The 12,129-nt window shown below is 43.7% G+C and overlaps 1 protein-coding gene across 3 annotated transcripts in view; it reads left to right on the forward strand.

The window, feature by feature from the left end:
• sh3rf1 (SH3 domain containing ring finger 1) overlaps nt 1-6,927 on the forward strand; it is a 74,836-nt gene extending 67,909 nt beyond the window's left edge. For 2 of the 3 annotated variants that reach the window (XM_024421827.1, XM_024421830.1), the window contains 4 exons: nt 1,894-2,171; nt 2,312-2,625; nt 3,192-3,553; nt 3,700-6,927. In XM_024421827.1, coding sequence (XP_024277595.1) covers nt 1,894-2,171; nt 2,312-2,625; nt 3,192-3,553; nt 3,700-3,868 — 1,123 coding nt within the window. In that variant the 3' untranslated portion in view covers nt 3,869-6,927. The remainder of the gene's footprint in view (nt 1-1,893; nt 2,172-2,311; nt 2,626-3,191; nt 3,554-3,699) is intronic. The other variant, XM_024421828.1, reaches the window with a different exon arrangement.
• The last annotated feature ends 5,202 nt before the right edge of the window (nt 6,928-12,129 follow it).

Genomic DNA, 12,129 nt, shown 5'->3' on the forward strand with positions numbered 1-12,129 from the left:
AGGCACACCTGTTAATTGAAATGCATTCCCTGTGACTACCTCATCAAGCTGGTTGATAGATTGCCAAGAGTGTGCAAAGCTGTCATCAAGTCAAAGGGTGGCTACTTTGAAGAATCTCAAATATAAAATATATTTTGATTTAACATTTTTCTTTTCTTGTTACAACATGATTCCATATGTGTTATTTCATGATTTTGATGTCTTCACTATTATTCTACAATGTAGAAAATAGTCCAAATGAAGAGAGACCCTTGAATGAGTAGGTGTCCAAACTTCTGACCGACACTGTGTGTGTGTGTGTGTGTGTGTGTGTGTGTGTGTGTGTGTGTGTGTGTGTGTATACACACTACCATTCAAATGTTTGGGGACATTTAGAAATGTCCTTGTTTTTGAAAGAAAAGCTAAATAAATGTCCATACAAATAACATCAAATTGATCAGAAATACAGTGTAGACATTGTTCATGTTGTAAATGACTATTGTAGCTGGAAATGGCAGATTTCTTTTTTTAATGGAATATCAACATAGGTGTAAAGAGGCCCATTATCAGCAACCATCACTCCTGTGTTACAATGGCACGTTGTTAGCTAATTCAAGTTTACCATTTTAAAAGGCTAATTGATCATTAGAAAACCCTTTTGCAATTAATTGTTAGCACAGCTGAAAACCGTTGTGCTGATTAAAGAAGCAATGAAACTGGCCTTCTTTAGGCTAGTTGACTATCTGGAGAATCATCATTTGTGGGTTTGATTGCAGCCTCAAAATGACCAGAAACAAAGACCTTTCATTTGAAACTCGTCAGACTATTCTTGTTCTAAGAAATAAAGGCTATTCCATGCGAGAAATTGCCAAGAAACTGAAGATCTGGTACAACATTGTGTACTACTCCCTTCACAGAACAGCTTAAACTGGCTCTAACCAGAATAGAAAGAGTGGGAGGCCGCGGTGCACAACTGAGCAAGAGGGCAAGTACATTAGAGTGTCTAGTTTGAGAAACAGACGCCTCACAAGTCCTCAACTGAAAGCTTTATTAAATAGTACCCGCAAAACACCAGTCTCAACGTCAACAGTGAAGAGGCAACTCCGGGATTCTGGCCCTCTAGGCAGAGTTGCAAAGGAAAAGCCATATCTCAGACTGGCCTCTTCACTGTTGACGTTGAGACTGGTGTTTTGCGGGTACTATTTAATGAAGCTGCCAGTTGAGGACTTGTGAGAGGCGTCTTTCTCAAACTAGACACTCTAATGTACTTGTCCTCTTGCTCAGTTGTGCACCGGGGCCTCCCACTCCTCACAGCGTTGTACCAGATCTTCAGTTTCTTGGAAATTTCTCGCATGGAGTAGCCTTCATTTCTCGGAACAAGAATAGACTGAAGAGTTTCAGGAGAAAGTTCTTTGTTTCTGGCCATTTTTATGCCTGTAATCGAACCCACAAATGCTGATGCTCGAGATACTCTACTAGTCTAAAGGCCAGTTTTATTGCTTCTTTAATCAGAACATCAGTTTTCAGCTGTGCTAACAATTGCAAAAGGGTTTTATAATCATCAATTAGCCTTTTAAAATGATAAACTTGGATTAGCTAACTAAACCTGCCGTTGGAACACAGGAGTGATGGTTGCTGATAATGGACCTCTGTACGCCTATGTAGATATTCCAGAAAAAATCTGCCATTTCCAGCTGCAATAGTAATTTACAACATTAACAATGTCTACACTGTATTCCTGATCAATTTGATGATATTTTAATGGACAAAAAATGTACATTTCGAAGTCACCCCAAACTTTTGAATGGTGGTGTATGTACTCACACATATGTACACACACACTGATTATCTCTGTATATGCAGCTATCATAAGGCTCCCAGCCCTAACCCCTCTCCTCTTGTTGGTCCCATTAGGACGGCATCAGGCAGCACCCAGCCCAAGGTGCCCCTAACTCTGTGCACACAGGCTGGGAGAGGGGTCACCATCGTCAGCCCCTCCACTTCTCTGGGGGCCATCGTTCCAGGGCCTGACTTAAACAAGTCACTGCCCATCTGTCCTGGCCCTGACCCCTCCAGCCCTTTACCTGCTGCCATGGTGACGGCTGCTCACGTGGCGACCGGACAGGCCAAGGTTCTCATGCACATGACCTCCCAGATGACTGTTAACCAGGCACGCAACGCTGTCAGGACAGGTAGGGTCACCTACTAGGCGAATGGAGGTGTGCAAGTATACATTCTATGTAGCCTGAGGATGGGTGTGTATTTGTTAATGAATATATAGGGAAATGGTATGTGTGTATGATCTGACCCTGTGCCTCTCCTCTGGCCCCAGCAGCCTGCCACAGTCAGGACCGGCCCACCGCTGCTGTGACACCCATCCAGTCCCAGACCCCCGTAGCCTATCTGCCCCACCTGGCTGTGTGCCAGTCCCAGCCCTCCTCCAACCCTGCCCAGGGCTGTGTCCGTGCCGGTGTGGCACTGGGCTGTGCCTCCGCCTCCCTCACCCCGCCCAACGTCAGTGCCGCCTCGCTGGATCGTGATGTCCTGCGACCAGTGGCAGACCTCACCATGCCCGTCGCCCCAGGCAACAGCAACTCCACGTCAGCTAATTCCTCCCTTGCCTGTCGGCTGGACAAGGACGGCAAGGTGGGCATTCATGATAGCACCCTAGCTATCAACAATGTTAGCATATTTCTTATGTTTGCATATACTTCTATTATGCCTAGCATATTTGGTTGGTGTTCACCACGTCTACAATGGATTGCTAAATTAGTTGACATTCGCCTGGAGTGTCTGGTGCTCTTGTTTACTGCAGAGTATTTTGAATATCATGTCCTCTGTATGTTGTTGAACACAGATGTTCCAGTTTATCTTCAGAAACAAATTGACGCACAGCGCTCAGTCTGTTTCACGGGCGAGCCTTGGGAATTGAGTTAAGAGACTAGAGATGGGAGTCAGTCCAGGCCAGCCAACACAAACAGAACAGGCAGCTGGCAGCAGGCCTGATGATGACATTACAACCCTGATTAGTCAGCCAACCACCTAATGACAAAGACAATGGTTTCTGTTTATGCAGATTCTAATGTCCATACAATGAATTCCTGTAAGACAGTCTATATCTAGCCTACACCGTTGTCAGACAAGTGCAACATAGTAGCAACATAATTAACTTTTTTCTCTCGCTTTCTCTGTTTCGTTCTGTCGTTCTGCAGAGGGAGAAGAAAGGTCTTCTGAAGCTGTTGTCATCTAACAAGAAGAAGTCTCGCCCTTCTCCCCCCTCCTCCCCCACCCTGGAGGCAGAACAGGCTGCTACTGGGGAGGTCTTCCAAAGGGCCATGGGCCCTGACACCACCCCCTCCCCCTCGCTCTCCTCCACCACCGTTGGCATGGGTAACCATGGCCGTGCAGTCCCCTGCCCCGTGGAGCCTGAGCCTACTTTAGCCACCACCCCAGAGTTAACACAACGAAAGAGCAGTCCTCTGGATGGCTGTGCCCCCATCGCCCCGCCCCCTCGCCAGGCATGCTCCTCCCTCATCTCCCAGCAGCACGATGCTCGGCCAATCATATGCGAGAGGTACTGCATTTCTTATATCGTAGGACAGTGACATGTAATTAATAAAATAGTCTGTCTGATGATGTGTAGCGTTTCTGTTATCCTGTGCTTCGTGGGGGGGTGTGTCAGTACAGTGTCCTCTCTGATCCCTCATCTCTCCTCCCCAGGTACAGAGTGGTGGTGTCCTACCCCCCTCAGAGTGAGGCAGAGCTGGAACTGAAGGAGGGAGACATAGTGTTTGTCCACAGGAAGAGAGAGGACGGCTGGTTCAAAGGAACACTCCAGAGGAACGGCAGGACCGGACTGTTCCCTGGCAGCTTCGTAGACATCATCTGACTGACCTTTTTGACTCACACTGGACCACAGTGTACCGACCGTGACCTGACCACACCATGAACTGACCATCAATGGAACCACTTGGTTGTTGCCTTGTTTTAGGGTCAAACTGTGAGTCAACCAGGTCAGGTTGCTAGGCACAGTAACATCAGATGGATCCATACACAACCTTGTAAGAGGTCCTCAAAGCACAGAGGAGATTGATGAAATAGTTTAAACAGAGCTGAAGAGATGACTGGAGGACAACACACTACTCATGTTGATTTTATTTTTGTCAGTTATTTATATCTTTAACAATTCAAATCGTTAAATGTGTGCCTTGTACTGTTCCTCACTTTATTAAATGTAAGAAACCATATGAACTGTTAATAGATGGAAATATGACAAATTGTAACTTATTTTTTTGTTCTCTGGAGAAGATGTGCTTGGCCTTTCGTTGTGTTTATGGTTTCAATTGACGCCTGCCTTGACACATTTCCTACATCACTTTGTGCTCGACCCTTATTGGCTGCGGTGCTGTATGTTAATACTGCACAGTTTCTGCTGATTTTAAGAGCATACAAACAATACAGCAGATGGGTGGAGAATGAGTGATGTCATCAGCACATAGTGTAGCAAGAAAAGGGGTAGAGGTGGGCCCAATTCCAATCTGATCCCTTGAGCCTAGTCTTCTATTGACTGGAAGGAATCAGCTATATGGCAGTAGCTCCATACCCTCTGGTTGGGTAGTTTGAGTTTCTGATTTATTGCAAACACCTAGTCATTTGAGATCCATGAAAGGCAGAGGACTTGATTGGAATTAGGCTCTGGACCCTCCAACAATGGAATTTGCACAACCTCATCCTTTATCCCAAACTGGGTTCTCTTTGAGCTTATTGGAGAGCGAGAGATGTCTTGGTGAAATGATTATGCTGTTGATGCTCTGATGTCGGGTGAGGTTATCAAAACGTTTCCTTAACGTTAGGAAAGCCGTCTGCTGTTGATGTACATTATTAGGTACTGGGAGAGGGATTTTATGTTCTTGCCTTTTTTGATGTGTTAAAACTAAAACACTCCATAGATCTTGCAATCAAATGTTACTTACTGTATATTCTTCTATGTGTAGTTATTGAACATCGTAGCTGCTCCCCCACTCCCATAATAGTAGACTAACCTTATCGGACATAGCTCTAGATCTCAAGTGAACGACAGACATTACATACAGTACAGTAAACGTGCTACGACTCTGACAGCTACATTTGAATAATATATTGATATTTCTAGCCGCATGGATCTATACAACACCAGGTGCTCTGGTCTGTGTTGCCTACAACATGGAGATGCAGCAAGACATCTGACAGACCTGATATATGTATGACCTTCATGGGTTCTCAACCCTCATTTCAATGATTCATTCATTCCTAACGCGTCTTGTCACCACAAGACAAATCACTGCTTACTTATAAAGTACAGACTGTTTTCCTAATGTGACATTTCATTAGCACTCCTCCAATACAAGTTAGTATATTTTATTTATCCTTGAAGTTGCGAGAGAAGGTTTTTTAATACCGATCCATGACTTGGACCCTGTTGATTCTTGGTTTTGTCTGATTAAGCTGTACAGTGTATCTATTCAATGTGTCTAAGTGTTCTGTAGACTTTCATATGATTTGTGCGTGGTTGGTTAAATGGGGTTTTGTTGTTTTCTGTGTCTCAAAGCACAAAAAAAGAGGTGTGATTTGAGTGGGTTTAGAGGATGTGAAACCTCAGAGCCTTGGGTCCTACGTATTTTCAACTCCTTTCATTTCAAAGTAATCCAGTGGGGGCGAAATGGCACTCTTCACTCTCCCTCCCCCTTGTCCTCCTCGTCTTCCTCCCTGTGCCTTTAGTCATGGTAATGAGATTGACAGCACTGTTAGAAACAAAGACAGAATCATCAGGCACCACATAATGAGGATTTGATTTGATCCAATCTCATATTTGTTAGAGAACAGTTTAAATTGGATTATATTAGTCAATGGTGGACAGTAAGTGGCTGTTCCATTGTTAGTGGGCTGTGAGGGACGTCTGCCTAGCTTCACTAGAGCACACCAGGCAGACACCAACAGGCTAACATCCTCTGTTTATCCCTGCTGCAGCCTTTCTCCTATCAGATGCTGTGGTGCAGTATCAACAGCTAAGGCTTCTGTCTAAATGACAGAATGGACCTTTAGGCACTAATCCACCCCAACAAGCGGTTTGCTCTTAGCAACTGGGTGTCAACAGCAGTAAGTCTGAAGGGGTTTGGGGGTCACATTTAAAGGTTGAGGACATTTTAAACACCAGATGGTGCTACATTTTGGACCTGAGGGGAATGTAGGTGACTGAATTTTCCAAAGCGTGATTGTTTGATTGGGTGTTTGTGTCAGGCAGAGTAATGTGGACCACTGTGTGTGACTAACTTCTGAATATGTTGTAGTTGATGTTTTGACTGGTGGGTGGAGGCTGTATAAAGTGGTACGAAACACTGTTCAGTCCGGTTGCTTCTCAATTTTCTTGTGTAGAATTAACCTAATGTTTTAATGTTGTCTTGGTATTCTCCAACTCACCTCTTGTCCTGAACTGGGTCTTGCTTACTGATGAGCCTTTTTTTCATACACACACACCCCATACATTTACACTTACCACACCATCAGTATAACCCGTAGTCATTTTAGTCATATTTATTTTCATGTCTATAGTTGGATGATCAAATAATGCTTATTTTCTTTACATTCTCTGACTGGCAAGAACAACCGAACCAGTTAATTTCGGTGTTCCTGTGAACATGTTTGTGCTGTCATCTCATGCCTTGTTGGAACACAAGGTAGCACTAAAGTTTGCTTTATTAAACTAAACAGATTCTCCTTATGCCAAGGTGATTTACTTGATTTTTTGGGGGTTATTTTTATATAGTTAAGTCTGATCATGGAAAAATTAGCATCCACTTGTTATTTGGTACAATACTATGTGCAAAACATTCTTAAGTATCGAAGGGAATAGCACATTTTTGTAAACATGACTACCGGTATAACAATAAAAGCGAATGATTTCCATGGTTTTGACAGTCTGTTTTCGCCCTTGTGTTTAGATGGTCTCTTCCTGCCAGGGTAGAGCTGTCTGAAAACATTACTACCGACATGAGGGACATGACAGCAAAGTCACCTCTCTTCCTCTCTCATCGGTCCCTTCCTACTCTGCGGGGCTTAAGATCGTGTGTGTTTTGCTGCGCTTGTTGGTCTGTCTGAGCCAGTGCTTTGGGAAAGTATTCAGACACCTTGACTTTTTCCACATTTTGTTACATTGCTGCCTTATTCTAATATTGATTTTAAAAAATCCTCATACCCCATAATGAAAAAGCAAAAATAGGTTTTTAGAATTTTACAAATGTATTACAAATAAATGGAAATATCACATTTACATAAGTATTCACACCCTTTACATTCACACCGATTACAGCATCGAGTCTTCTTGGGTTTGATGCTACAAGCTTGGCACACCTGTTTTTGGAGAGTTTCCCATTCTTCTCTGCAGATCCTCTCAAGCTCTGTCAGGTTGGATAGGGAGCATTGCTGCACAGCTATTTGCAGGTCTCCAGAGATGTTCGATCGTGTTCAAGTCTGGCCTCTGGCTGGGCTATTCAAAGACATTCAGACTTGTCCCGAAACCACTCCTGTGTTGTCTTGGCTGTGTGCTTAGGGTCATTGTCCTGTTGGAAGGTGAACCTTCGTCCCATTCTGAGGTCCTGAGTGCTCTGGAGCAGGTTTTCATCAAGAATCTTTCTGTATTTTGCTCTGTTAATTTTTCCCACAACCCTGACTGTGCAATGCTCCAGTTGGTCTGTCTGAGATTGTCTATACAGTGCCTCCGGAAAGCCGCTACTGCTGAAAAACATACATCTCACAGCATGATGCTACCACCACCGTGCTTCACCGTTGGGATGGTGCCAGGTTTCCTCCACACGTAAATCATGGCATTCAGGCCAAAGAGTTCAATCTTGGTTTCAACAGACCAGAGAATCTTGTTTCTCATGGTCTGAAAGTTTTTAGGTGCCTTGTGGCAATCTCCAAGCAAGCTGTCATGTGCCTTTTACTGAGGAGTGGCTTCCGTCTGGCCATAAAGGCCTGATTGGTGGAGTACTGCAAAGATGGATGTCCTTCCGGCAGTTTCTCCCATCTCCAGAGGAACCCTGTCAGTCCCCATTGGATTCTTGGTCACCTCCCTAACCAAGGCCCTTCTCCCCTGATTGCTCAGTTTGGCCTGGTAGCCAGCTTTAGGAAGAGCCTTGGTGGTCCTTAACTTCTTCCATTTAAGAATGGAGGCCACTGTGTTCTTGGGGACCTTCAATGCTGCAGAAATGTTTTGGTACCCTTCCCCAGATCTGTTCCTCGACACAATCCTGTCTTGGCGCGCTACAGACACTTATTTTGACAACATGGCTTGGTTTTTGCTCTGGCATGCACTCTCAACTGTTGGGCCTTTTAGACAGATGCGTGTGCTTTTCCAAATCATGTCCAATCAATTGAATTTACCACCGGTGGATGCCAATCGCTGCCGAAGGTGCTTCAACAAAGTATTGAGTAAACAGTCTGAATACTTATGTCAATGTCATATTTCAGGTTGTTTTAGAAAATATATAAATATACAATTCTAGAAACATGTTCTTGGTTTGTCATTATGGGGTATTTTGTGTAGATTGAAGGGGGGGACAATTGAATAAATTTTATAAGGCTGTAACGTAACAAAATTTGGATAAAGTCAAGGGGTCTGAATATTTTCCAAATGCACTGTAGAGTCGTGGCCAAAAGTTTTGAGAATGACACATATTAATTTTCACAAAGTCTGCTGCCTCAGTTTGTGTTATGGCAATTTGCATATACTCCAGATTGATATGAAGAGTGATCAGATGAATTGCAATTAGTTGCGAAGTCCCTCTTTGCCATGCAAATTAACTGAATCCCCAAAAACATTTCCACTGCATTTCAGCCCTGCCACAAGGACCAGCTGACATCATGTCAGTGATTCTCTCGTTAACACAGGTGTGAATGTTGACGACGACAAGGCTGGAGATCACTCTGTCATGCTGATTGAGTTCGAATAACAGACTTGAAGCTTCAAAAGGAGGGTGGTGCTTGGAATCATTGCTCTTCCTCTGTCAAACATGGTTACCTGCAAGGAAACACGTGCCGTCATCATTGCTTTGCACAAAAAGGGCTTCACAGGCAAGGATATTGCTGCCGGTAAGATTGTACCTAAATCAACCATTTATCGGATCATCAAGAACTTCAAGGAGAGCGGTTCAATTGTTGTGAAGAAGGCTTCAGGGTGCCCAAGAAATTCCAGCAAGCGCCAGGACCGTCTCCTAAAGTTGATTCAGCTGCGGGATCGGGGCACCACCAGCACAGAGCTTGCTCAGGAATGGCATCAGGCAGGTGTGAGTGCATCTGCACTCACAGTGAGGCAAAGACTTTTGGAGGATGGCCTGGTGTCAAGAAGGGAAGCAAAAAAGCCACTTCTCTCCACGAAAAACTTCAGGGACAGACTGATATTCTGCAAAAGGTACAGGGATTGGACTGCTGAGGACTGGGGTAAAGTTATTTTCTCTGATGAATCCCCTTTCCGATTGTTTGGGGCATCCGGAAAAAATCTTGTCCAGAGAAGACAAGGTGAGCGCTACCATCAGTCCTGTATTATGCCAACAGTAAAGCATCCTGAGACCATTCATGTGTGGGGTTGCTTCTCAACCACTCACAATTTTGCCTAAGATCACAGCCATGAATAAAGAATGGTACCAACACATCCTCCGAGAGCAACTTCTCCCAACCATTCAGGAACAGTTTGGTGAGGAACAGTTTGGTGACGAACAATGCCTTTTCCAGCATGATGTAGCACCTTTCCATAAGGCAAAAGTGATAACTAAGTGGCTTGGGGAACAAAACATCGATTTTTGGGGGGGGGGTCCATGGCCAGGAAACTCCCAAGACCTAAATCCCAATGAGAACTTGTGGTCAATCCTCAAGAGGCTGGTGGACAAACAAAAACCCGCAAATTCTGACAAACTCCAAGCATTGATTATGCAAGAATGGGCTGCCATCAGTCAGGATGTGGCCCAGAATTCAATTGACAGCATGCCAGGGTGGATTGCAGAGGTCTTGAAAAAGAGGAGTCAACACTGCAAATAGACTCTTTGCATCAACTTCATGTAATTGTCAATAAAAGCCTTTGACACTTATGAAATGCTTGTAATTATACTTCAGTTCTCCGTAGTAACATCTGACAAAAATAACTAAAGACAATGAAGCAGCAAACTTTGTGGAAATTAATATTTGTGTCATTCTCAGAAATTTTGGCCACAACTGTATATTGTTATATACAACCCAGGAATTTCAGCAGTGTTTTTTGGTTCAGTTATCTGTTTTTAGCAGTTTGATAGCAGTTTTAAGAGTTAATTGTATTAACAAATGACAGGACAATGATATCAAAAGTGAGTATTGCATTTTGAAAAGAAGATTCTTCGATTGAATATGGAAGGTGATTTTGGTGCAATGAACAAGTGATTTTGTGTGTACTCATTCAATTGTGCTTAGAGATTTAGATCAAACCATTTTGATCTATTTTGATTTTGGTGCTTAGAGTTAAGAAAATGTACTACATACTTGTGAAAATTGCACCAAAGTGATTTTAAAAAACTATGTACAAAACACAGATCAGGTCACAATACAAAGGTAAACTCCTGGTTTTCACTTAAAATTGAGGTCAAGCACAAGCCCCAACAGCCAAATACTACATTGAGTCTATATAACAATGCATGCCTTTATTACCAGGAGAATAGGTCCTTGTTGTGTCTGCTTTTCCCACAATGCAATCAACTCTAAGGTGGTGCTCTGTGAGGTAGGTGAGTCATGCGGTCTCTTGTCTGTGTGTGTGTGGTGATGCTCAGCTGGATAATGTCTAAAGGAGCTGACAGGGTCTCTCTGAGGTCACACTGGTATGCTTCATCCAGATGATGGGTTGCCATGGAGATCACTTATTCCAATTTGTGAGCATGACTGTGGTGGACAGAAGGGGGTAGGTGGGCCGATGGGGGATACAGGGACAAAGAGTTGGATATTGAGAAAGAGAATTGCTTGCTTTTTATCTGACTTGGCTCTGTTGGCTTCTCTTTTCCCTCGCTCCCTCTCTCCTGTCAACTCTGACTGTCTGGTTCACTTTGCTCTCTGGTGTCTAAGGGTATTGGGTACTCTAACAGATTAATGAGGTGTCTGTTTAATCAATGAGCCTTGCTCTGGCATGACCGGGCCTTCCTACTGGAGAAGGAGGGAATCATTAGCTCTACTACAAACAGTGTAAATGTGTGTTTGTGTACAGAACATGTTGGTGAGGTGGGGGTGGGTAAGTCTATTAGATACGCTATATATTCATATGACTGAGTGAGGCGGTGTAAATATCTGTAGATGTGACCAAGAGTGATAGTGTTTATGGATTGATACAAGGTCACAGTCTCTGGAGCATACAGTACATATTAATGTATGTATGCAAGAAGAAATAGAGAGAGTGTGTGTGTGTGTGTGTGTGTGTGTGTGTGTGTGTGTGTGTGTGTGTGTGTATACTGTGTATATATGGTGAGGAAGACTGCAGAAAGTGAGTCTGTCTTTGCAGGTGTCATTGGACTACAGGGCTGTGAAGGAGTAAAATGAGGTCATGATGTTTAGGATGATGATCTGAATACAAATTAAGCTTTGTCTCACACACACACAAACTGTCTCTCTCCATACAGTGCATAATACATTTCAGTCAACACCTAAAAAATGTTGCTCAACAGTTATTGTATTTGTATTTTCTTACATCTGTGTTTTTCCATCTGAGCGTGTAGCTCATAAGACGGGTCAAACATCAGCTTGTGATTTACCCTCTTCTTTACTCTCCTGTAACCCAGTCACTGAGGACAGCAAACAAATCCTGAACAACTTCCAAATGTTTCAAACCGTCCAGCTGTGTTTGTCCATTGTTTTTCACTGGTGACATTGAGCCGGGCTTCTGGACCTTGGATCAGAAGGAGAGTCAGACGGAGACAACCTTACTTACGGGTCCAAAGAGGAACGTAGGATAAAAGGTTGAGGGTAGGGTTGAACCGGATGTGGACATGAAGCTAAAGTTCGGGTTAGGTAGCCTCGTCCCAAACCAGGCTTGACAAGACTTGATTTTGGAGGTATGGGAATGAGACTAGGGTTCGGCTTGAACTGGGATGTTGACATGAAGCTAGG

This window comes from Oncorhynchus tshawytscha, linkage group LG05 (genome assembly GCF_018296145.1).
Source record: "Oncorhynchus tshawytscha isolate Ot180627B linkage group LG05, Otsh_v2.0, whole genome shotgun sequence".
NCBI lineage: Eukaryota > Metazoa > Chordata > Actinopteri > Salmoniformes > Salmonidae > Oncorhynchus > Oncorhynchus tshawytscha.